This window comes from Lygodium microphyllum, chromosome 5, assembly GCF_053477565.2.
Source record: "Lygodium microphyllum isolate KBCC chromosome 5, Lygodium_microphyllum_v1.1.10, whole genome shotgun sequence".
Classification (NCBI taxonomy): Eukaryota; Viridiplantae; Streptophyta; class Polypodiopsida; order Schizaeales; family Lygodiaceae; genus Lygodium; species Lygodium microphyllum.
In genome coordinates, this window is record NC_141139.1 from 170,913,918 (window position 1) to 170,941,474 (window position 27,557).

General features: G+C 38.1%; 1 protein-coding gene across 2 annotated transcripts; it reads left to right on the top strand.

Moving 5' to 3' along the window:
* The first annotated feature begins 3,473 nt into the window (after positions 1-3,473).
* On the top strand, positions 3,474-6,833 carry LOC148036688 (uncharacterized). 2 transcript variants are annotated; one of them, XM_087678738.1, is made up of 3 exons: positions 3,474-3,524; positions 4,483-5,781; positions 5,924-6,833. In XM_087678738.1, exons 1-3 carry the CDS (start codon positions 3,480-3,482, stop codon positions 6,593-6,595), a joined length of 2,016 nt encoding a protein of 671 aa, XP_087534864.1. In that variant the 5' UTR covers positions 3,474-3,479; the 3' UTR covers positions 6,596-6,833. The 2 variants fall into 2 exon arrangements, with proteins under 2 accessions (XP_087534864.1, XP_087534865.1); XM_087678739.1 differs by lacking the exon at positions 3,474-3,524 and adding an exon at positions 4,016-4,353.
* The last annotated feature ends 20,724 nt before the right edge of the window (positions 6,834-27,557 follow it).

A 27,557-nucleotide genomic window follows, 5' to 3' on the forward strand; every position in this document is an offset into this window, starting at 1 on the left:
TCTTCTTCTAGGAGTGATGCTTTAGTGACTATTAGCTTTGGATTTGGCATATTAATTAGTGTGGTGGAGACATTACCAAATTTTGGAGGAAGACTCTTCAATAGAACTCCAATGCATATATCTTCATCCATTTTTAAATTAATCCTTGCGAGTTGAGTTAGGATGCTTTCCATATAAATAAGATGGGTTGCAAGAGATGCATTAGCCTTCATATCCAACCTAAAAACTTCAATCAACAATACATATTTTGAAGATTTAGATTGGGCACCAAACAATGTGTCCAATTGTTCCCAAGTGGTATGAGATGTATCACATGTGTCTACATGGTGGATATAACTGTCATCAAGCTCAAGCTTGATGATGGCTTTGGCTTTGTCATCATTTTTTTGCCATACTGCCCGCAAGAGTAGCATCTCTGGGTTTCTTTTCTTGGTCACTGGTTATTGATCAAAGGCCCTTCTTCATCAACAGGATGATCAACTTGATCCTTGTTTGCCGAGTGTGGAAGCATGCTCCTTTGAAGCGGCATGACGATGAATCTTTCCCCATACTGGATGGCACGAGCAGTAGCAAATCAACTTCAACAACTGAGGTAAATCTGGCAAGAGAGTTGGAAAAGAAAGAATTGTGCCAAAAGGCACAATAACTATTAGTGTTTAAACAATCAAGAGATATTATCTTGAAACTTAATGTTGGATGTTGGTGCTTGATCTTCTTTAACCTTCTTCTTGCTGATTTTTTGAGGGTTACACTTGCTGGAAATTCACTGGTACAGTGGATTTTTTGAGCCAACGGAGTGAGAAAATGAAGTATTTTTTTAGCTTGAGATCAAAATGGCTATGGCTGTCTTGTCAAAATAGGAACTAGCGACTAGTAAATCAGCTCCCACGAGCTCCACAAGTTGAATCTCCTCAAACTCTTAGAGATAGAGGACCCTCACTAATGGGTCTAAGTCCCCCTAAGAGGGTTTGTACTCATTTTTCCCGAATTGAGAGATCTAAGCCTTCAAAGTGGTCATCGTCAAAAAATGAGCCCAGATTTGGAGAAATGCAAATGCCGGGCATGATGCACATCAACCTCCCATTTTGGTGGCATTCTTCACTTTTCATTATACAGATATTATATGGTATTTCAAAATGTATATAGGGCATATATATGTGAATGAAAGTGGTACTCAGTGCCTACAAGTTATATCTAGGTTGCTATAGGATTTATAGATCTTACTTTTTGACCCACATGCGCTTGGGAGAACAAAACTGTGAATTTACAAGGTGTTGGACTGTTCTATACATCAAAGGAAGAACATTTTCAAAATATTAAGATTCAAATTTGAAGTAAATAGCTCAACTTAAAGATCTATTTGTTAGCCTTATTTTAAGCGAAAAAGTTCCTAATTTTGATATCTTGGTAAAAAATTATAGCACTTTTTGTGACAGGAGGTATACTTGGAGTGCACTTTGACAGTGAGTAGAAATGGCTAGAAATAAGGAAAAGAACAAATCCAATGAGGATATCCAGCAATAAATCAAAGAGAGATGTGAAGTAACATTTGAGAAGCATCATAATGAAGAGGAATCACATGAATATGGTGCATATAGCATACTAAATGCCACACTTTATTAGCATGAGACTAGGCATTCCATCAGACGTAACGATCTTGTTGCAAAGTTAGATCAAGTGGTTGAGCAGATGGTTCAATCAAATGCCCAAATCCAAGGAAGTCATAGAGCAAATGGTCATGTTTGTGGTAGCACAAATTTCTAGATCAAGTCGATAACGATGACGAGGGCAATTTTTTCTATGAATTATTATGTCACTTTAAACGTCAAAATTGGGTCTATATGTTGTAGTGAAAGTGAAAATTCACCTAAAAGAAAAACACTGCACTCCGTCTAACCAGCTGAGAATCCTCCAATCACCTACCAGAGTGGACCATCGACACTACTCACCATCCAACCCTCACTGCCAATCAACTTCACATATGCATAACTTTCTGCTCTCAGGGTTCCTATTCATGAAGTGTCTAAACCAACTTGTAGCCCAACTTTTTTAGTATGTTCAATGCTCCTCATATCCTTCAATTTGCTTCCTTCTCCCCCTACTAGAAACTCTCCAAAATCACATGTGGAGCACCTAGTTGCACCCTCAGCAAGTCTGCTTAATCATTTCTCTCACACCACCACCTCCATCTAAGTTGTCTAATGCATCATACTAAACACAAAGCTGGTGGTTGGGCCTTTATTCTCCTACCATGCGCATGCATCAGCTACTGTTATATACACATATTACAATGCTCTTAGCTGTTGCAAATAACTTGAAAATTCTACTAGCCAAAAAAACCAAATAACTCCATGAAATTGTGAATGAACAAGATATAAACAAGAGCTTTTGGGCCATCCAACGAGTGAAATCCACTACCAAAAGTAGCATAGTACATTGGATTTACTAAATAAAAGGGGGCACAATGTGGTGCCTATATTAATCCACCAGATGGTTCCAGGGAAATAGATGTGTGCGCTCCTTACTTTTGGGGTCATCACTCATACCCGACACGCAAGAGGGTATACTAAGGGATTTATATGGTTTTGTGGGAGTGACAATAGTCATTGTTGGCAAGCTGTGAATATGTCAAATGTTATTGCACCTTCAAGACCCGCTAGATGTTTTGCCTATTGAGCAAGGCACACAACTAGCTAGCAAAGAGATAGTCAAACATGATATTCGTTGGTTGGTTTAGATAGTGTTGACGTAGAAAATGCTTCAAGCACAATATCATAGGAGATAACATGCGAATGCACTTCGAAATTTTTAGACTTGTCTATTGTGTAGTGGAATACTCAGATTGCATGAATTGGAATTACACCAACTTTCAATTGTTTTCTTCAAGCGCTCAGACATTAAGGGCAATCCTGCTTTGTTTGAAATATTTGATTTTGCTTGTTATTTGGCTCACTCATTCTTGCTTGCTTGGTGTTTGGGGCCTGCACGTTGGGCCATGCACATGGCTGTCGCTCGTGAAGTTGGGATGGTGCCAAAATAGTTGCTATCGTTCATGACTTGCGAAAGCGTGTGTCGTCGTCACAGATTGGTGCTAATGTTGAATTTTGGAGTGCTCTCACAATCATAATAAAAAATGACATGGGATGTGTGGTAGAAAGATCTTTGGGATGTCATAGTCATGACTCATGCCCCAGAGGCCCCACGACAAGACAATTGTAGTTTTTGGATGGATGGGGATATCATCTCATTGTCTCAATTATTCATGTTTAAAATGGCAGCAGGATTATACGTATATTCCTTTTGCAAGTGTCAGCGAACAAATGACGCAATGAGTGTGTGATGCAAAGCCCCACTCTAGACTTTAGAGGCTGCTTGATTGCACTGCTCCTGCGCACTGGTGACTGAATGTCATGTCTGTTTGGCCTCTTCCGCGTGAGCTTGTGTATATATATAAGAAGCTCATCCCATGCAGCTTTCCTATGTTGCTACAAGCCTACCACATTTTGCGTTCTCGATTCTTTGAGGTACATTGCGCCCATTATCCATATTTGCAATTACTTGCTGAGTTCTCTGTCTTCTTTTTAGAAGAAGGAAATAAGAATTTAAAGGAAGCTTCAAATGTATCAAAACGAGTAAAAAAAAGGATTATATACAGCTTCTTCTCCTCTCTCTCTCTCTCTCTCTCTCTCTCTCTCTCTCTCTCACATGTATGTCTATATATGTATATGTATACATGTGTGTGTATGTATGCATATGTGTTTGGACATATGTGTGCACACATATATGCATATATGTGTATGCACTCTCGATGTGTTTTTATAGTCTATGTGCATTTGTAATGTGGTCTAAGAGTATACATATTATATATAAACATGTTTTACTATTAAAATTATTATCTCATTCGATATATTCAATATAAAAGAAGAAATTCAACTCTTATAGTGTGTGCACATTCAAGCATTAAAATATATTATCATATCATATGTCTAATTTAAAAACAAATTCATCTCTCTCTCTCTCTCTAGGAAAAGGAGGGAGACAGAGAGAGAGAGCTACTTATAATTTTTCAATGACTCGCCAAAGGCCTTTCCCCTTTCCATGATCATCTCCTATGTTGAATTTAAAAAAAGAAAGAGAGAGAGTGTGTATATTCATTTGAGAGAGAGAGAGAGAGAGACGATAATAAACAAAGATAATCCCTACTCACCCTTCAAGAAAAAGCCCTCTTTATTTCTTGAATATCCAACTTCTCCTCCCTGTGCCACATAGGTTTGGGAGCTCCGTGGTTGGTTCGGGGCAAACTTCTAAATAATATGTAGACTAGATAGAAGTTATCCTTAATTTTTAGATAAGGTTCAAATGTTTCTTTCATTGTTTATGATTTACTTTTCTTGTGTTTATTTATCTAGTTGTACCCAAGTTCTTATTTTCTTATCCAAAAGTTTACAAAGGTTGAAATCTTGGTTTTGTTCTACCATGCAGGAGATGGATACCGATCAACGGTTGTGGGTAAAAATGTGTGTGTTGCTAGTATGGAGTGCTCTTATGGTAAGGGCTCTTGTTCTTGACGTTGGTGCTGATGAAGTGAAAACCAGTGATGGGGCAAATGTGGTGGCCTATTGGGAGAGAAAGCTACCTGGTGCTATCCCATCTAGCATTCGTGCCATGGTGACACCTCTAAGCTCACAACAGGCCACCCAACTTCTCATCAATATCACTGCTATGACTACGTACTTCCCTAATCATGCAGCAATCTTTTGCAAGGCTGCTCGCATCAAATGTGTTCAAGATATTGATGTCCCGCAACAAAAGGATGTCAAGCAACCCTCTCCCAAAAATGCCATTCCTTTCTATCAGTCCGATGACCCATCTTCCAAAAATGCCATTCCTTTCTATCAGTCTTCCAAAAATGCCATTCCTTTCTATCAGTCCGATGACCCATCTTCCAAAAATGCCATTCCTTTCTATCAGTCCGATGACCCATCTTCCAAAAATGCCCTTCCTTTCTATCAGTCTTCCAAAAATGCCATTCCTTTCTATCAGTCCGATGACCCATCTTCCAAAAATGCCATTCCTTTCTATCAGTCTTCCAAAAATGCCATTCCTTTCTATCAGTCCGATGACCCATCTTCCAAAAATGCCATTCCTTTCTATCAGTCCGATGACCCATCTTCCAAAAATGCCCTTCCTTTCTATCAGTCCGATGACCCATCTTCTAATGACCCAACTTCCAAAAATGCCATTCCTTTCTATCAGTCCGATGACCCATCTTCTAAAAATGCCCTTATCTATCTCTTAGATGACCCATCTTCCAAAAATGCCCTTCCTTTCTATCAGTCCGATGACCCATCTTCCAAAAATGCCCTTCCTTTCTATCAGTCCGATGACCCATCTTCTAAAAATGCCCTTATCTATCTCTTAGATGACCCATCTTCCAAAAATGCCCTTCCTTTCTATCAGTCCGATGACCCATCTTCCAAAAATGCCCTTCCTTTCTATCAGTCCGATGACCCATCTTCCAAAAATGCCCTTCCTTTCTATCAGTCCGATGACCCATCTTCCAAAAATCTCCTTCAGATTGATGATCCATCTTCCAAAAATCTCCTCCCTTTCGATCATTGCAATGACCCATCCATCACGCAAAATGATGCTTCGACCAAGAAATCGAATAAAGCGAGTTCTCAAACATTAGATAGAATCTCCTCTAAATTCACAGAAGTTCCTCGCCTCTTGATATCACCCACTGTTCATGAGGTCCGAAATGCCTTTCGAGAGAAGCAGGTATTGGCATGTATATATATATATATATATATATTCTCTTATTCAAGCATATGAATTCATATTTTAATAGTTTGATGCACGTGGTGGTGTAAACTTGCAGTGTGCTTAATGAATGAGATTATCAAATGATAAATTGATGCAGGTGCTGGTGACTGGTAAAAAGATATACATAGGTCTTGCTAGTGATAGACGTGGTGCTACAGATGAGCGGGCATTCTTGCCACGGAAGCTAGCAAGACTGTTTCCCTTTGACAATGAAGGATCAAGGATTGAAAGCATGCTGGAGGTATCAAAAGAATCATTGGTGGAAACAATACGCACTTGCGAGGCACAAAGCAAGAATGACTATCGACATGCAGAGGTGAAAGCATGCCTAACATCACTTGAAGATGTAGTAGATTTTGTAACGACGATCATGGGATCTAGCAAACCCATCAGGGTCTACGATTCCCTTGTCAATGCAAGCAGCGTCAAATTTGTAGGAAAAACCTTCACTGTACTCAATGTGGAGACACTCAACCAAGATCATCACCCGGATGAGCCATCGGTGTCTTGCCATGACATGGACTTCCCCTTCCGCGTCTTCTACTGTCACTATGCAAAACAGACAAAAAGTTTTGTTGCCACTCTCCAGGCTGAAGACGGCAGCGCCCACGAGCGCATTGTCAACTGCCATTATGATACGAGCTATTGGAATCCTCGCCACATTGCCTTCCGAGACCTTCACACCAAGCCAGGCGAGGGTGAAATCTGCCATTGGTTAGGAAGAACTTGGATGGAGGAAGATGGATGGCTCTTCTTGCATGCAATATGATGATCAAGTATGTCTTAACATCTTCGCTAATCGTGATAATATGCCATCTTTGTACATTCTACCTTTTGTTTGATTCTCCTACGAGCTGCTGCTTGCTTGCCTTCTAATGGAGCTTATGTATGTTCCTACTAGGAGCTTCCAATGGATCTTGTGTATGTTCCTTGCTGTAGCAAGTGTCTAATACTAGAGAAAGGCTAATAAGTGTTTAATACTAGAGAAAGGCTTATATTTTTGTGGATTGTATGCAATTGTTCTCTCTCTCTCTCTCTCTCTCTCTCTCTCTCTCTCTCTCTCTCTCTCTCTCTCAATTTGTAATAGGACACCCCTATGATCGAGGGTATTCGTATTTCCACTTTTTTAAGTTAAAGAGAGAGTTTCAAGAACTCTAAAAATAAAGTTAACTGGTTTCCTATGCTTTAAAATTCTTGCTTTCTATTTTTTGGTTAAAATTCTTTATAAAGAGATGAACTAGTAAAATGGGCAGGGGAGTGCATACAAGTGGTTGCTAAAATTAATTAATGTATTTTCACATTTGTAAAGAAAAGGATAACTAAATTCTATAGCACTATCCAATGCATAGTTTCTAGCAACTAATATGGTGCTCATGAAACAACAATGCACTTTGCATATAAATATTGTTGACTATAATGTCATGTTATGTACGTCAACAACTGTATGACAACCTTGATGTTCATTACCATAGGATTGGCTTGGCTTTTTCAATATTCGTACAAGTTTGGTGTGATCTTGTTGTACTCCAGTACTTGTGAGATTCGAACGTCTATCAACCTGTTTGGATCAATCTTAAAGCCGTATCTAGGTGCTTAAAAATGTTAACATATGAACATTATTGCCTTTTTGAGATAAATTGATGTTAAAGGAGAAAGCTAATGTGTTTTTATTCCCTTTTGTTGCGACCCAAAAATATCAACCATGGTGTCTTCTAGTAGATTTCAGTGATTGTAGGCATTACGCGCACAACCTCATGGCACGGTGTCAAAAAGGATGGCTTGAAGTCGTATCTCTGGAAGCAATTCGGTTGCAATTTGATCTCTTTGTACATATCATGCGATCAGAGATGATATTTTGAGAAGGTAGCTTGATGATCTAACCTTTATTAGTTGTTCAAAGGTGTATAAGTGCATTTTTGGCAAGGATGTATGAGGTGTGCAAATTTACAAATAATCATAAGATGTCATGTCTATGGTAAGAGGTCCATAATAAGGCATGATTCATGAATCTCCTTTTCAATGGCATCTAGGTCAATTGGTGAAGTCTTTTAGGTGTTCATCTCTAGGCGAATTGTCTCAATTTGGTTTTTCGAAAAACATTAGATCATTATCCTAGTCCTTAATTTCTTGAGCATTGTGCATCCATGGTTTGCCTAGCAAGATATCATAGTCTACTCGCTTCATGATGATGAAGTTCCTAGAAAATCGAACACTTGAAATTTTGATTGGCAAACCCTTAAAAGACTCCAAAGATCCTCAAACTTTGTTCCATTACCCAATACTACATTGAAGCATGTAATCTCAACGGAAAGATTATCCCATTCTTGTAAGACCATGTGACTCAAGACACTAACACTTGCCCTAAGGTTGACAATCTCTCATTGCTTTTTGTCTCCTAAGGTCACTATTGATAGGTTAATATGCATTTCAGTCCCTCCCTATTAGATGGAATTGATATACATAGCTCTAGGCACTAGGCTAAGTGGTAAACTAGGTAAGTACATGTCAAGATAGTGCTCCTACATGTTTGCATCATCCATTGGCTTCGAAGGTCCATCTATCCAAGCTTTAAAAGTGTGCCACATTATTGGGTTTCCCTTCACCAACATATTGAGAGGAATTGAAACTTGGGTGGAGGCAACAAGGTGGCTATTAAACATATGTCTGACATTCTCTATGATTTGCATTTGATGGTTAGGATTAAGGTATTTCCCAATTTTAGCACTTCCCTCCACCTCTAATTTGGGTGCTAAGGTTTTTATTTTTGTGCCATTGACTTGCCTTCCTATTGTAAAAGCATTTTTGCACTGTCACTTTATAGGTTAATTTTTGCCTCAAACCTTTTCTTCTTCATCTTCTTATTCTTCTTTATTATTGAAGAAGCTTCCAAGTAGCTTGGTTCTCGTAATGACACTCTTGCTTTCTTTTGTTATACTCTAATCATTACATTAAGTGGAATTGGGGTTGCTTCTTCATTTAAGGATTCAAATCCAAAGAGACCTAAAGGCAATTAGCATATAGGTCACTAGAATAAAATGGAAGCAAAGATGCAAAGGTTAGATGAATTGAAATGTGTAAGAAAATAATATGGTTATATGCTCACTATAACACACTAATATATTCACACCAATTTAAAACTCCCCTTGCTGAATTTGGGCATTGAAAGGTCCAAAAGAAAACAACTTTTTGAAAAATTAGAAAGTAAACAAGGGAGAGAGAGAGAGAGAGAGAGAGAGAGAGAGAGAGAGAGAGAGAGAGAGAGAGAGAGAGAGAGAGAGAGAGAGAGAGAGAGAGAGAGAGAGAGAGAGAGGATATAAGGTGATGCCAGATGTTAAATGTCATAGCCACAATTGTGGAGAGACACCCCTCTTCTCAAATCATCCAATGTTTTCTTCACTTCAAATGTCTTTAGGATATAAGGTGATGCAAGATGTTAAAGCTCATACCCATGGTCATGGAAAACCCCTCTTCTTTCCAAAGTTTGCTTTGCTTCAAATGTCTTTAGAATCTATGGTTTGCATATATTACTTTTGGCTATTTACAACTTGTTTCTTCTTTTTGAATGATATGAATACACTACCTAATTTTACCATATATAGATGGGTAAACGCCATTGTAAATTCCTTTGTTATCGATAGTAAAACACTCTGTGTGGAACATGGTTTTTAGTGTTCTAGTAAACAAGCTTGTAAGAGATCTTCTAAGAGTGGAAACAAGCCTATAAATGATCTTCTAACCAAGCCAATTCTATCAACAATAGGCTTCACATGAGGGTAGGCATGACTTGCAATGGATGTATTGACTATTTTATATTTAGAGTGATAGTATAAATGGATGGTTTCACAATTTGGTTCATGGGTTTGCAAACATGTGTAGACATTTGTGTAAACCCCTTCAAGCTATCCAAGACTTACTAGTGTCTACATGACTATCAATTAGTTTATAGCTTCTTCTGCTCTAATTTATCTACTTCATCATTCGATTTTAGGGTGTTGGCAATTGCTGAATTTTGTATCCACTGGGTGGAAGCATGAGAAGGAAGTAAATAGACTACTCCATTTTGATGCCAGGTTACTAGAACATAGGAGACCCTTGCAAAACAAGTTTTAGATGCCCTAAACACTTCATAAACGGCTCAAACAATGTAGAAAATCTGTGTTCTTTGCAACAAATTTGCACCAAACAATAAGTAGAGTGTGATCTCCTCTTATGGAACCCCTTGGTCCTCTCTTTGGCTCTAATACCATGTAAGAGTGCACAACTAAAGAAGAATACAAAGATAGAGAGAGAAGGGAAGAGAGAAACTAAAGGGAAAGAAAATAATGGAAGAAGACATGCGCATCGAACTCGAAAGAATACTGAACACAATGTTGACTAATCAGTCCCTACACATAGCCCAAAGTGGTAGTGAGGGCATCGAATCAAGCTAATGACACAGATAAGCACTAGATGATGGAGGAGTGTCATTGAATGTCAGCGAGTGTTGCAATCTATAAGACAAGATGGTTGCCAATGACCTAAGACCACAGCTATAAATAGCTGAGAATGTTGAAAATTGGGGGTTTAATGTAAAACGAATCACAGAAAATTCAAAAAAACCATCAAAACTTAAAGAATAAGATTTAACTATAAAAATGGTAGATATATGTAATTTGATTTAAAAATCCCTTGAAATTTTAGAGCCCCAAGAGGAACACCAAGAAAATAGGGAAACTACGGCAAGAAAATCTATCTTGTCACACCAACAAGCATGTTATTCATACTTTAATCAACCACAAGAAGAGAAAGAACACCAAGAACAACCAATCTTCACTCAGTATCATATAGTGAATCTCTCATGGATTAATCACAACAAATCTTCAACATATGCTTCATACTCTTCATAGAAACCATCAAAGAACCAAAATAACACAAATGAATGATTAACTTTGAATGAAATTTATCACATAGTATTTATATTTCATCATCTTCATAGTCTTAATAGTCTTTTTCTCAATCTCTCTCATATAGATACAATGTTTTTTCATAGAAATTTGCTATCTCTAATACACACACTCTCTCACACGTATGCTGTGTCTCAATAGTTCATGAGAATAACAAAGAATGATGCTCAATAATCCTCTCTTGGTCATGGATACCCCTGCCAAGAGATATGTTTGATATGAAGGATCACCAAAGCCACTATAGTGTCCCTTGGAAGCTCATCAGTGTCAATGTCACCTTAGTCTTCAGTTCAAGTCTTCTCATCAACTACTTCTTCTGCTTCTTCAAGCTATTAATAGCTTATAGTATTTTCTTTTCACGATTAGAAAACATCCCCAAGCTAAACATCCATCCATTTGAACACTTGTAGAAACATACAAAAGATACCATAAGGCATGCAAAAGCTCATTAGTACACTACAGAAGGTCTACATAAGGCATTAAACCATATAGCTCAGACCAAAACCAACTAAAAATTTAAAAAACCATCCAACACACTCTAAATCATTCCTCAAACCACTCTTTTACAATCATAACCTCTCAATTAGAAAGAAAATAGATCAAAACAAAAGCAAATAAGATCGAACAAGACCAAATAGACACAATACAGAACCAATTAGCATATATTAACTCAACTAAAAACCATCATGAGCTTCTCAAACTTACTCAATCCATTCCAACACACTTCAAAACACTTCAAAACCATCCAAAAACCAATCAATAAGCTTCAACAAACTACAACCCATTCATATACAACTCGGACACCACATACACAAACCAGACATAAAACCATCACCGAAATGGCACCTCCAAAAACTAGAATATATCATTATGGCCCATCAAATATACAACAAGAATCAATGGAGTGTATCACACTAAAAGCTTGATGGTTTCGAAATTTGTCTATGGAAAGGGATTCATCCACAAATGTCTTGGGAGGATTTTGAAAGAATCGCAAATAGCATATTCTCTCCACAAGTACAAGATATCTACTCGAAAGATATAGAGCATGGAAATACAATATGTCCAACTAATGGGGATCAATATCCAAATTAGCATTAAGGTACAATTTAGGTACTAGCATCTGATCATTATGAGAATGACGAATCATATATGCTAAATACCAAGAAAAATGAGCAATCAATCTAACTGAAGGGTGAGTAGATTGATCATATATCTGGGCAAAACTAAAAATAACTCTAATAAGATTATATAGGAGTCTTCCATTCCCCTAGAATGGTGGGCCAATTAATTTGGAGACCAATCAAGAAATTTGTCTAACTCCATCCTCTGCATCTAGGTATTTGCAAATCAAAACCTAAGTGGCTTTCAACTCCTTGATTTGAGTATTTTGATTATCAATTGTGGAGTTTGTGGATTGTAGCTCTATTGTCTATGCAACAATTAAAGCTTGGATCCTAAGTTTTGGCTTCGGCTAATTGGGCTTGCAAAGAGGATATTTCCACTTTCTGGGCTTCTAACAATTTAGTATGCTACTCCATTTGTTTGAATAGATCAGATAGGGTTTCTTTAGTAGAGACAAGCTCTGTAGTGGCCTTGCGTAACTCCTCCTTGGATTACTACATATCCTCATAAAAAGAAGAATATAATTGCCGAATACAGGTAGTAACTGATATCTCAATGGAGCTTTAGGTAGGCGCCACAGAGGGAGAGGAGGAGGAAGGAAAAAGAGAGAGGAGGAGGAGGAGAAGAAGAAGAAGGGAGAGAAGAAGTAGAAAGAAGAAGAAGAAGAAGAAGAAGAAGAAGAAAGAGGAGGAAAAAAACGAACCATTGAGGGTTTGTTTTTTAAAAATTATTGTTTAATTTGTTTTTTTGTTGTTTCTTTTTGGGAGTGGTTTTGTTGGTTTTTTTCCTTTCAAATAATGAATAATGTACATCGCCCCAGGGGACATCGATAAACAAAAAAGTATGAATATTTTAATTGGAGACCAGCCAGATGTCGGATGCGAAAAAAAGGAAAAATGAGCAGGACAATTAGGGAGACGGGGTGGGCAACTTAATCCATGCTTCCGATGGCAAAAAGAAGCATTCACATGGAAAAATATCAAAAAACACATACAAAAACATAGTCGAAAATTAATAACAAATTTTTTTTCTACCGAAGTGAAAGGCGATAAGAAGAAAAAATGTTAGGTTGGAGGCAACGAATAGGACTATCAAGTGAGAACACAGTTCGAATGATAAACAAGGTGTTCACATGGGAAAAACATTTTCGAAAAGCGTAGAAGAAATTAATTTGGGAAGATCCATTAGTCAAGATAGAGTGTAGTGAAAAACGAAAATGTCCAAGGGAAAGCGTCGAACAGGGAGCTTAAGTGGAAACACGGTTTTGGTGGCAATGGGGATGTTCAAATGGGAAAAATGGAAAAAATGTGTACGAAAACACATTGAGAAATTAATAACACAAAATTTGTGTGTCAGAATGAAGTGGATAAAAAGAGAAAAATGTCCAGTTTAGCACTCACTCACAAGGCTATCTAATCAAAGCACAATGCCAATGAGAGTAAAGCATATTCACATGGAAAAATAGCATAAAATACGTAAGAAAATAACCGCAAACACAAAACAATTTGGTGCGAAGATTGGATGCCGTATGCTTGCATAGTGAATGCCAGAAGGTCCCCAAGAACAAAAGAACTCTACTTTTTGCACAAAACTCAAGGTAAAAAGCATGCACGACATGAACAAGAGACCAATTGGGTGCAATCTCCCCCGATGCCTTGTGTGACCGCTCCACAAAGCATGTATTTTATGTATTAATCATCTTCAAGCTCAAATAATAGCCCCAATTACAAAATGGCATGCTTTTGGCTTTTGAGTTTGCTTTAGCTCAAAATAGAAATAAAGCTAATGGGAGGCGCCCAAAGAGTCAGGCATACCCAATACAATGTCCAAGTACAATAACATAATCGTGAGCCCATGCGCATATAAAATAATAAACAAATATCCAACGCCTCAATAAATAGGCGCGACAAAATATAGGCGCCATGCCTAAGGTATGCGCCCATCAAAATATAAGTGATAACTCGAATACACGCTATCCTCCAATGCTTTCCTCCGCCACTACTGCTATCTCTACACATCAACTGAAGCATTCACAATCGTTAGTAAAATAATACAATTAAACCGACAAAAGTGAATACCTAGCAGTCTTCAGCTACATAAATAAATCAACTAGTTAGAAATCAATCCTAACCTTAATTTATTACGAGTGCGCACTCTAAACTCATAAACATTTATTAATTTAATATGTATTTTGCGGAATCACCCGCTATGGAATCACACATGTACACACTAAATTAATGAAACGCCCGAAAAGGATAGGCGTCCCCATCAACTTCTCGCACAAAGAATCCACTTTGTGTATGAGCCCCGGTCAACAAAGTTTACGGAATCCACCGTAAAACCTCACGGAATCTACCGTGGCACGGAATCCACCGTGAAATATGCCTCCTGGCATCATACCCCCGGGGTGGGATAGCAATTGACCTCAATTGCTATTAGCTCAATGTGGAGCTAACAGAGTGGGGAAAGCATTTAAGTCTCTAGTGTGCATCCATTGGGCTTCTTCTACAGGATGGTTCTTAAATTTGACTAGATATCTAGAATATCTTCGGCCAGTTCTAGTGGTCATAAAGTCAATATCTATGATAGCTTCAGGTTCAAGTATTTCAGTCTCTTCCTCTAACAAAGGTAGGTTTTCATAAACAGGGTGTACAGGTAATTGGCCTCTAAAGGATCGTAATAAACTAATGTGAAATGTGTTGTGAATTTTCCAGTGAGGTGGTAATTCTAACTTGAATGCATTGTCATTAATTTTGTGAATGATCTTAAATGGTCCATAGAATCTGGGGGCTAATTTGACAACTGGGCGTCTATCTACACTTTGTAGTCTACGTTTTTCTATTCTCAACCAAACATAGTCATCAACTTTGAAATTCATTACTTGTCTTTTCTTATTGGCTTGTTTGGTATATGATTGCTGGGCTTTGGCAATCATGTCTTTAACCTCATAAAAAATAGTAGCGTGCATAGTAGCAATATCATCAGCACTCTGAATTCTATTTGATAAAGATGCAATAGGTGTAGACAATCTATAACCATAAATCACTTCAAACGGTGCTTTCTTTATAGATGTGTGTGGTGTATTGTTATATGCAAACTGTAATAAATGCAAATGTGTATTCCATGTCTGTGGTTTAGAAATAGTGTAAGCACGTAAAAGATCTAGAATAGTACTATTAGTGGCTTCTGTTTGTCCATTAGTTTCAGGATGAAATGCAGATGAGAAATAAATTTTTGTTCCTAGGTTAGCAAACAAAGTAATCCAAAAGTTGTTACAAAATCTAGAATCACGATCAGAAATAATAACTTTTGGTAATCCATGGTTAGTGAAAACAGTTTTCAAAAACAATTGTGCTGCCTGAGATGCTGTTAAAGTTTTCTTACATGGAATGAAATATGCTTGTTTACTAAATCTATCTACTACAGTCCAAATCATGTCATGGTTAGCTTTAGTATTAGGTAAACCAGTAATAAAATCCATAGAAATTTGTTTCCAATATGGTCTTGATGGAATAGATAAAGGCATAAGTAATCCATACTGTTTACCATGATGTCTCTTAACTCTTTAACAAATCAAACATTCAGAAACAAAATTAGATACATCAGTGTCCATATGTGGTCAATAAAAATCTTCAGTTAATGTACGTAAAGTAGATATGATACCTCTATGACCCTGATATGGAGGACAATGAATCTCATTCAAAACAAAAGATCTGAATGGAACTGTAACACATAATCTCTTTTCGTAAAACATGAATCCATCATTATAAGACAGTGAATCAATAGGAATCCAGTTATTTCCAACTAATTTATTCCAATCAGCATGAAAAGTAATGTCCTGATGATAAGTATATTTCATAGGAGTTAAAGAATCAAATGATATAACAGAAATATTATGAATGGTAGGTCTTCTACTTAATGCATTTTCTTTACCTTGTTGATATTGGATAATCAGATGAAAACTCTGAATAAAGGCTGCCCATTTAATATGTCGGTCAGATATTTGGGGTTGACTAAGTAAATGTCTAATACTTTGTTGATCGGTCTTAATCATAAACTCAGAACCCATTAAGTAATGTTTTCATTGTCTTAAAGCTTGTACCACAGCTAATAATTCTTTATCATATGTGGAATATTTAAGTTCGAAAGGTTTCAGTTAACAACTAGAATAGGCTATGGGATGATTATCTTGCATAAGTACGGCTCCTATTCCAGATCCGTTAGCATCAGTAACTACTAAAAAGAATGGTCTATTAAAATTAGGCAGTTGTAATACAGGAGCATGGGTTAATGCATGTTTCAATAAGTCAAAGGATTTCTGTTGATTATCAGACCAATGATAAACAATACCTTTCTTTAAAAGTTTAGTCAAAGGCAAAGCAAGTAATGAAAAATTTCGCACAAATTTCTTGTAAAAACTAGCAAGACCTAGGAAAGATCGTAACTCATGCACATTTTTAGGTATAGGCCAGTTCAATATTGCTTCTATCTTCTTAGGGTCAACTTTAATACCATCAGATGATACGATGTGACCTAAATATTCAATTTCTGTTTTAAAGAACTCACTCTTTTCCGGATTAGCATACAGTTGATTATCTTTCAATAACTTGAAAACCAAGGACAAATGTTCATAATGTTCTTTCTCATTTTGACTAAACACCAAGATATCATCAAAGAATACAATAACACAATGCTGATATTTCAAAAATATACGATTCATCATTCTACTAAATGTAGCAGGTGCATTAGTCAATCCAAAAGGCATCACTAAAAATTCATAATGACCAAATTGTGTTCTAAATGCAGTCTTGAATATGTCAGACTTATCTAATCTCACCTGATGATAACCAGATTTAAGGTCTATCTTACTAAATATGGCAAAACCTTGCAGTTTATCCATAAGGTCATCGACTCTAGGAATTGGATATCTATTCTTTACTGTGATCTTATTTAAAGCACGATAGTCAATGCACATACGATAAGTATTATTCTTCTTCTTTACCAACAAAACAGGTGCATCAAATGGGGAACTACTAGGTCTAATCAATCCTCTATTTAGTAATTCCTCAACTTGATTTTGAATTTCTTTTTGCTCTATCTGGTTATGCCTATATGGTGCTTTGCAAGGTGGTTGTGTACCAGGAATTAAATCTATTTTGTGGTCTTCTGGACGTGAAGGAGGTAAACCAGGTGGTAGATCTTCTGCAAAACAGTCTTTAAAGTGTGCAAGAAATTCTTTATGCCTAGGGTGCATATGATTTTCTTTAACTTGCAGTTCATTCACCCGAATGAGATAAGATTTACTACTTTTGCGTAATGCACGTTTAGCTTGAGTATGCGAAAGCAGTGGAAAAGCATTAGATGCATGCATACCATACAATGTAATATGTTTTCGTTGAAATTGAATATTAATTGAATGTGTGGAATAATCTATATCAGGGTTATGCTGATGTCGCCAAGGCATACCTAAAATAATATCACTAGACTGTAATGGTACAACTAGGAAATTCCTTCTTTCAGTGTATTCACCAATTTGAATTTCTAAGTCATGCACCTCTTGTGTTCCATTATACCTTGTGCCTAAGAATGCTACTTTAATGCAATAATGCATAGGAACAGTTTGTAATTTCAATTCTTTCACTAGCTTTGCAGAAATAAAATCATGCGTACTACCATCATCATGCAAAATAATATTTTCTTTTCCATGCACTAAACATTTCATTGTCAATAAAGAATGTGGAGTTGGCATACCTGGCAAAGTATCCAAAGGAGTAGTAATGTTGTCTTCATCTTCCGTGAAATCAAGCATTTCTTCATGTTCTTCATCTTCCATTGCTCCAAGATAGTTGATATGGACAGGTGGCTTCTTCGATTGGCAATTGGCTGCTAGATGTCCAGGTTGGTGGCATTTGTAACACACTATAGGTTTGGCTTTAGATACATTGTTTACAATGGTAGGAAGTCTAGGAATATTAGGATTTGGTTGTGGAATTGGCTTGGGGTTTTAATTGGTATTGGATGGTAAAGCAAGTGGTTTTGCCCAAGACTTACGGAAAGATGATGAAGGAAAACGACCTTGATTAAATCTTCTAAAATTTGAATTGAATTGCTTAGATCCATAGTTACCATTGGCTTGAAATTGCTGTGGATGCTTGTCTCTTCCTCGAAGCTTGTCTTCAGTGTTATGAGCTAAAGAAATTGCGTCTTCAAGAGTTGCAGGCTTGAACATATTGACTTCAGCATAGTAATGCCCAAGTAATCCAGACATATGCTTGCGCTTGTGAGTCGCTTCAGGTATGTCTTCAAGCATGTGTAACTGGAGTAATACATTCCAAGAGCGTTCGGTGTACTGAGGAATAGGCTCACGATCTCTTTGCTGAAGAGGTCCCATTGCTTTATGGCTTTTTCATGGAATTGTGGAGGAAGGAAATTCTGCATAAACTTCTTCTTGAAATTCTCCCAGGTAGTGGGACAATCTATGCTCTTACGAACCATGGTCCACCAAAGAGATGCTCTATCCACTAAATGATTAGTGACACACTTGATTTTATCTTTTTATGCATATGTTTCCTCATGAAAGTAATCATCAAACTGACTGATCAATGCAAGAACAGTTTTTCCATCTCGAGTGCCATTGAAAGTACAGAATTTGAAATTTCTTTTACTTATCTTTGTTTCTTTGCAGATGGATTGAGCTTCGAGAGTCACGTCGATGGTACGTCGGATAAGATCTTCAGATTGTGGTTCCTCTTTGTCAGTAGTTGATCTTTGTAAATTAGCCAATTGAACTTGCAATGCTTGCCGAGCTCGTCGTTCTTCATCCAACTGCATCATAATTAAATCCAGCTTTTGCTCCATCGTAGGTTCAGGAAGATCGCCTTCAGCCATTAAATCATCCATATGTGGTTCCGTCATCCTGCAAAACTTCAAAAGACCTCACACTCTCAAAATCCAATTAGCGGGATGAGCATAGCTCAAGATCGGGTGTACAAGGCTTATATATTTTTGTGTGTGGCTTTCACAATCTTCGTCTTTGGCTATTGAGGATTTGTAATCTTTGAAAAATCTGTGTTTTATCCTTATGCATGTGTTGAAACTGATTCAGCAAGTCTGCGTATGCGAACAGTACCTTCCAGAGAACAACTTTGCAGTTCGGAGCTTCTACGCCACAGGAACAGTCCTTCTAGGAGTTTTGGACAGAAGTCAGTTTTGACTTCAAGTGACTTGTCTGACTTGCAGAGTTGCAGACTTATGAGACTTGCAGAGTACCAGAACTTGCAAAACTTGAGTGACTTAGAAGACTTGCAGAATTTGTAGACTTTGAAAACTTGCAAAACTTAGAAAACTTGATGAACTTTGAAGCCTTGTGTGATTTGTAACTTGCGTAACTTAGCTTATGATTAGTCTGGCAACAAACGACAATTTTTTAGGGGGGCCGTTTTATGACGCCGAAAATCATGTATACATGCCGCCCTGCTGCCGTCGATTCAAAATTATGAAGCTTTAAAGCTTCTTTAAGCTTTATAAGCTTTGTATTAATCTTTTAAGCTTATGAAGTTTTGATACTTATCTCTGTGTAACCACGACTTGGAGAAGAGGATGTAGGAGTGGTCCTCTGTCGTTGCAGGCCGGTCCTTTGCGATCAGAGGATGGAAACAGAGGTTCTTGACCACCAGGAATCCACTCGTATCGGCCGTTCGCGATGAGATTGACCATAGAACTCGATCGTTCCAAGAGCTCCGCCTTCGCACAAGATAGGTAGCGATTGGAAGCTCTCGATCTCAGCTTCGCTCTGATACCACTGATGTGCAGATCGGATGCCGTATGCTTGCGTAGTGAATGCCGGAAGGTCCCCAAGAACAAAAGAACTCTACTTTTTGCACAAAACTCAAGGTAAAAAGCATGCACGACATGAACAAGAGACCAATTGGGTGCAATCTCCCCCCATGCCTTGTGTGACCGCTCCACAAAGCATGTATTTTATGTATTAATCATCTTCAAGCTCAAATAATAGCCCCAATTACAAAATAGCATGCTTTTGGCTTTTGAGCTTGCTTTAGCACAAAATTGAAATAAAGCTAATGAGCGGCGCCCAAAGAGTCAAGCATACCCAATACAATATCCAAGTACAATAACATAATCATGCACCCATGCGCATATAAAATAATAAACAAATATCAAACGCCTCAATAAATAGGCGTGACAAAATATAGGCGCCATGCCTAAGGTATGCGCCCACCAAAATATAAGTGATAACTCGAATACATGCTATCCTCCAATGCTTTCCTCCGCCACTACTGCTATCTCTACAAATCAACTGAAGCATTCACAATCGTTAGTAAAATAATACAATTAAACCGACAAAAGTGAATACCTAGCAGTCTTCAGCTACATAAATAAATCAACTAGTTAGAAATCAATCCTAACCTTAATTTATTACGAGTGCGCACTCTAATCTCATAAACATTTATTAATTTAATATGTATTTTGCGGAATCACCCGCTATGGAATCACCCATGTACACACTAAATTAATGAAACGCCCGAAAAGGATAGGCGTCCCCATCAACTTCTCGCACAAAGAATCCACTTTGTGTATGAGCCCCGGACAACAAAATTTACGGAATCCATCGTAAAACCTCACGGAATCCACCGTGAAATATGCCTCTTGGTATCACAATTAATAACAGCCAATCCGTGTGATAGAAGGATAGGTTGGAAAAAGGGAAAATGTTAGAGGGAAAGGATAGGTTAGGGTTGTCATGTCAAATCCATGTTCTGATGTAAAAAGGTATGTTCTCATGGAAACATGACCAATTTACGTAAAATCCATCAAAATTAATAATTATTAAATAGTTGCTCAAAACAAAGGGCTGTGAAAGGGAAAAGGATCCACTACAAAGGGACAAATAGGACTGTAAGGTCAGATTTCAGCTCTTGTGAGTTCAGGATGTATTCACATGAAAAAATTGCAAAATAAGAGCATAACGAACAAGAAAATTAGCAAGCGGTTAATCGTGAAGGGAGTTTTCATGGGTTTATGCAAAATGGATGCATAGAGACACATCTCCATACTTAGGACCTTACTGGATCAAGAAATGACAACCAACAAGGCCTATACATAGATAGACAGGTAGACCTTAATGTCTCCACACTTAAAACATAATATACACATATAGATGTAAGAGTAGGGTTATATATACTTGGCCCGATTTGCAAATGGTTGATGTGAACAGTTGCTGACATGCTTGGCGTCATAGTCGATAGTAGGAGGTACCATGGCTCGCCATAGCACACATCAATCATGGCAAGGACCATGCACAGTAGCACCCAAGGAGGTAGCATTGTTGTTAAACACCCATGAAGTTATCAATGACAAAGAATACAACACTTAGCTCAACATCCACTCATGTGAGAATGATAGAGCAGTCTCTCACTCCATAGCTCATGTTTCTCAAAGAGGAATGAAGGGATTGTCAATGAAGATCAGCTTGGGCTTGCTGATGATGATGAAAAATGTCTACTGATAAAGAGGGGTACCTAAGGAGGTAACTGATATATCATGAATGTGGTTTGAATGTAGGCGCTTTTGTCTACTAGAGGAGTCAAACGCTTGCAGTAGAGTAAGAGGCACGGGAGGTGGCTTCGGGTTTGCATCCTAAAGAGTTTGATTGATGAGTCAGCTAATCTGGACTATGAGGTGGTACCACCTTTTTTGCAGCATATTTTCCACCCAAGGGTGTTTGCTACGTTTTCTTGGAGCGAGGCCTGTTACGACATGGGATTTCTTCATTTTCTCCCATAGCAGTTTAATAGTTTTTTTTCTCTTTTTATTTTTTCTTTTTCTTTTTCTTCCTATTCCCAAGGGTATTTCCATATTTTCTCGAAAAGTAGATCGGTATGGCAGCGGACCGAAGTCCTTTTCTTCCATAACCTTTTTGTAACGTGCTCGCCTATCGGCTATCCAAGCATGTTTTTAATGGTCCATCGAGAAACGAATCTAAGCGTCATCGCCCGGCACTCCCATGGAATGTTCCGAGGTTTGTCGCCCAGGGTTTCTCGAGTTCGCAACGTGCCTAGACAGGTAGCATGTTATACTTTTTTCTTTTTTTTCTTTTTCAATAACAAAAATCCTAGTGTTCAAAACCAACCCTGGCACATTTGATGGATTGGAAGGAAAGGAAACATAATAGGGACAAGAGCTAGAATAGAATGTACAGTAGAAATCATTCACTTTGTCAACAGAATCCACATGATGATGACTATTAGAAACAACATGAGAAGCATTAAAGAGCAACGTCAAAGGGAGAAAGGGACTATTGGCTGTGATTTTCAAGATCCCTAAGAAGGGAAATACTTCTTTAGATGATAGTCATTGATCAAGAAGGGATCATCAGAGGCATCTATGGCTTGTATTTGAAGAGAGTTGTTAGGGTTGATTACAAGTACATTGTAAGGGCCCACTCAACACTATTGGAGCTCTCCAGGAAACTTACCAAAGTGCGAATCATAGGCAAGGGCGAGATCACCTTCTTTGAATTCTTTCCGTTTGATGAAGTTTTCATGGTAGACTTTGCATCTAGCCTATGTAGCTTCCATGCACTATAAGGCCATCTTGCGAGTCTCATCTAGACATTCCAAGTAGAGGAGATGGCACTGCTGCATGGACTCTGCATCTCCCAACCATTTGGTGATAGCCACTCTCAAATAGGGCAATTCTAGCTCAACCGAAATGATGGCTTCTGTAACATAGACCAACTAGAAAGGTGTTTGTCCTATTGTGGCCTTATGGAAGGTTCTGTATTTCTAGAGGGATTTTGTAAATCAATCATCCCAATCACAACTATATGCAGCAATTGTCCTTGTCATGATCGAATAAAGGATGCGAATGGTGAGTTCGACTTGGATGTTGGCTCTGGGGTAGTACGGTGTGGACTTGCGATAGTGGATCTTGTAGATCTCTATTAGCTCTTCCACGATCTTATTTAGAAAATGAGTGCCTTTGTCATTGACAAGCTCTAAGGGACTGCCAAAGTGGGTGATAATATTCTTATACAGGAATAAAGCCACATTTTTACCATCATCGTGCTTGAGAGCTTTGGCTTCACACTACTTCGTCATATAATCAGTACAGACCAGAATGTATTTGTTTTTTTATTTTGGTTGGAGAGTCAATGGGACCTATGAAGTCAATACCCCACTTCTCAAACGGCTTTAGGGGAAGGATGGCATGCAATGACATTGCATTGGTTTTTGTAGGCTTTTTCATTTGTTGAAAGGTATCACACTGTTTGCAGTAATCATAGGTATCTTTATGGAGGGTTGACCACCACCAATATCCTACGAGTAGAGCTTTCTCGTCCATCCCTTCTCTTGCAAAGTGTCTACCACACATGGCTCGTCATGGCATACTTTCAACACAATCCCGATCTCATCTCTTGCAACATATATTTACAACACTTCATCTTTGCTTTTCTTGTACAAAGCGTCACCTAGCAAGGTGTAGGGGGCTGATTCCAATAGAATCTTATTCCTCTCTTTGCTAGAGATACATGGGGGATACTATTGTGTGGCCAAAAGGTTGGCAATGTCCGCATACCATGGAGCCATAGTCTCTACTAGAAAAAAAATTGCATGAAGAAGGTCTCAATCATCTTGCTCCTCTTTTTTGCAGTTTGAGGGTTTCACGATAGATAATCAACCAGAACATGGAAACAACCAGGCTTGGTAACCACTTCAAAATCAAACTCCTCAAATCGAAGGAGCCATCTCATCATTCTACCTTTAACATCTACCTCATTCATCAGGAATAAGGATAGAGCTTCATGATCCATATAAAACTTAAAGTGCATCAATAGCAGGTAGTATTCAAACTTCTCCAATGCAAACAACATTGCAAGGCACTCTAACTTAGTCAATGTATAGTTCCTCTCCCTATCAATGACTTTTTGGCTTGCATAATAGATGGGCTAATCTAACTTTGAGGAGCCCTTTTGCCAAAGGACTACGACTAAGCCTTCTACATATGCATTAGTATGCACATGAAACTCCTTCGTCCAATCAGTAGGTCGCAAGATGGGTGCTTTAATCAAACATTGCTTCAGCGTGTTGAAGAGCCAAGACTTCTTCACAATCATCTGTCCAAATAAACTCTGTATATTTTCTTAGGAGCTTATGCAAGGGGATGTATTTGTTGCAAAATGTGCTATGAATCTCTTATAGTAGCCCATATGGCCAAGAGATCCCCTCAACTATTTTAGATTGGTTGGTGTAGTTAGAGATGCTATTCTTTGTGCAGAGACAATGTGGCCCAAAAGAAATCCTGAGGAGACTCCAAAGATGCATTTGTTGGGATTGAGAATGATCCCATATTCTCAGCACATCGATCAAAGCAATGCTCTAGGTATCCCCAATGCCTACAGAGCGGATTGAAGACACATAAATCATCTAGATATACCTCAATGAAATCATGCATGCACAAAAAATCAATCATATAATAATTTTATGCTAAACAAACAAAACTCGAGTGACTATGCTTAAGGAAAAATATGCCATTTTTGGAGTTTTGTCATGCATATGTTGTTTCTATGTTGAAACATGCTAAGAAAATTATTTTTAGTAAGATCAATCAATCTAAACCAGTAAATCAGTAAATATCAATAATATTCTATAAATAATAGGAAAAGTTTTAAAAAAACAAAAAATATATTTTTTGCATCTGAAAAAGTTAAAAAAATAAGATTTATGTTCTTGAATGTATGGTAGAGCTGAATCATGAGATTTAGCCTCAGTTAATTCCTATCTCTTTGTTAAAGTGGGTTTTTATTATTTTTGTAATATATATATATATATGAAAAATATGCCTTAAACCTACCAACAACAAATGCACTCTAAATGGTAGGGAGAAGGGGGTTGTTGAGTATTTAAAGTACAATGTTTTATGATGCATGTCATATAGGGTATGTTGTTGTCTAAAATTAAAAGAGTCTAGTAGCAGGAGAAAGCTTGGTACTAGCCCTAAGTAATGAAGCAATCAAATATTAGAAGAAAAGCATGAAAATAATTGTTTGTGTACTTTCACGTTGCTGATTGTTAATGAATAAACTTGTTTGAGCACAATGGTCATACACAACTGCATTACATGCACTATATGGCATCATATCTTGGATGCATAGCACATGTTTGTATGAGCAATGACCTTCGTAGAGAGTGCAAGGTATCCCAAGCTACAGGGTTAGAGATTAGGTTCTTTGGGAAATATTTTGTGAGTTTTATCTATTATATCCTGAATTGATTTATCAAAAGAGTGGAGTTTTTTTCAAATGTGTTCTATGTTCACGGCGTATCTTGGGGCCAATCCCCAAGCTATAGGAGAGCCGTAGTGGGGCCACATTGATCAACCAAGGGGTGCTCCCTTTGTGTGTGCTTACATGGTGTACAATACCAATATGTTTAGGGACTCCCTTTGAGGAGTTCAGGGAAGGATATTCGTTGGACTACAAAATTGTACAAATACAAAGTTCTTAAATGCTCCTGGCTGCAAGGCCGTGTGGGGTGGTTTGAGGTGAGTAGTAGAGGCGTGGCTAGTGCCCTTGAGCCACTATCGGGCCCATTTGATGTCTTGATAGATGGTGCATTTCTCAGGAGCTGCTAATAAGTGGCCATTTTCAAATCTGGGTCAATAGGGATCACTTTATTAGTGTATGCCAAAAGGCAGTGAGATAGATTCAAAAGACTGTCAAGCTGAGCTTCAGAAGCAAGAAAGAGCTAAACAGGCTAGATACCGGGCCAAAATTATTAAAATATATTCTCCACAAAGGAGTTTTCTAATATCCTTGCAAGGGAGGGGTCTTAGTAACCCTAGCCCCACACATAGTCCGTTAGGAGGAGGAAGTTCTAGCACTTCCCCTCTTCCAATTAGTCAATCCACTTCGAGTGGAGTAATAGTCATGATTGTTCAAAATCCTTTAGTGAATCCAGTTGTTACTATGGAACAACCTATTGTAATCCTAGCAGGAACGTCGAACTTGCCAGCCTTGGGATTCCCTCTATCCATTTTGAATGGGTTAGCAAAGGAAGATGCGAACCTTCATATCAATGAATTCCAAAAGTTAACGTTTAACTGTAAAATTCAAGATGAAGGGCACTTGATGTTCTTTAACATGACTTTGAAAGGACGAGCTATAGTATGGTATTACAGAGCCTAGAAGTTGGAACCATAACTATGATTGACTTCTTCTTTGTAACCTTTTGAAGAGAGTTTGCCCCTAAAGAAAGGAGAGGTCAATATTGAATACGTGTCCTCAATGTAACACGTCAAGAGACTCAAGAATATTTGTGGGTATGCTAAGAAACTGAAGGAAGTATTACGTAAGTTGCAAACCTTTATTCCTATTCCAGTTGCTACTGCTCAGTTGTAATACTTTTTAAATGGGCAAGACTTTAACATTCAAGTGCAGTTGAGCAGTATTGCTCTTGCCACGAACATTGATATGGCTATTACAAGAGCAGAGGAGGTAGAATCGCAATTACAAGCGACTTATAACTCTAGGGAAAAGTGGAATCTGAGTCTAGGTATTGGAAATACTTTGGCATTGACGAATGACAGTCAAGGGATGCCCATGAGTACTCCCAATGGGAGAGGAAGCATGATTCAAAATGTGCCCATATCCTAGTGTGACCATGCCTATGGCTAGTCAGATGGCCCCACCAATTGTTGGAAGCCAAATGATACCATTGTTCCAAGAAATCAACAACCAATTCCCAATCAAGTGGTTAGGCCAATGGAATGACAGGTAGATGATCGCAGCTATGAGTTGAGTGCCTCGAATGTCCTTAGTGAAGTTAAGGATATGATGAAGCACTATACTGACATGATCACCAAACAATATAGGAAAATAGCAGTTGATGTCAATTCCTTAAGAAGCAATAGAATTTGATAGGGAGTCGACGCCCTGAAGAAGGTGCCCTCTCAAGATTTAGCTGTAAGTAGTGTGGCAGCCAACATTTCCCTAGGAATTGTCCAAATGTTAAATGTGACATATGCAGAAAGTCCAGCCACCTAGCTAGTACCTGTTAGAGTAAGATTAGATCTCTCTAGCAAGGAAGTAAATAGCCAGGTCCAATTTATCATCGAGCGCAAGTAAATAATCTCCAGCAAGATGAGGGACCGAAACAAATATTGCAGAGGGGGAAAGCTATTGTAGAGGAGATGTCTAGTGGTAATGGAGTTAGCCTTATTGAAGCTATTTGTATCAATGGCACTGAAGCTTCTAATCTGTGGGTCATACGAGCAACCAAAAGGGTAAAGACATTGACAAAGACAAGGTAAAACCTATCGAGAGGAACCCTAAGCAAGATGATAAGGGGACATAAGTCCTTAACCCCGATATGGAAGGTAGATCTCTGAAAGCTGTTGATGGTAAAGCCAACCCCAAGAAGGATAAAGAATTGCAAAAGAAGAAGGAAAAAGTCAAGAAAGGGGTAGCAAAGCCAGTTCAAAGACCAAAGGAGCGAATGGTTTGGTGAGAAAAGAGAGCTCTTGCTAGTTATCATGATTTCAATTTAGCGAGTTCTCTTTGCGAAGTTAAGCCGGATGTAAACCTCCTGCAATTGATTAAGTTGCCTCCATGAGTGAGTAAAGAATTTCAAAAGATTCTTTGCA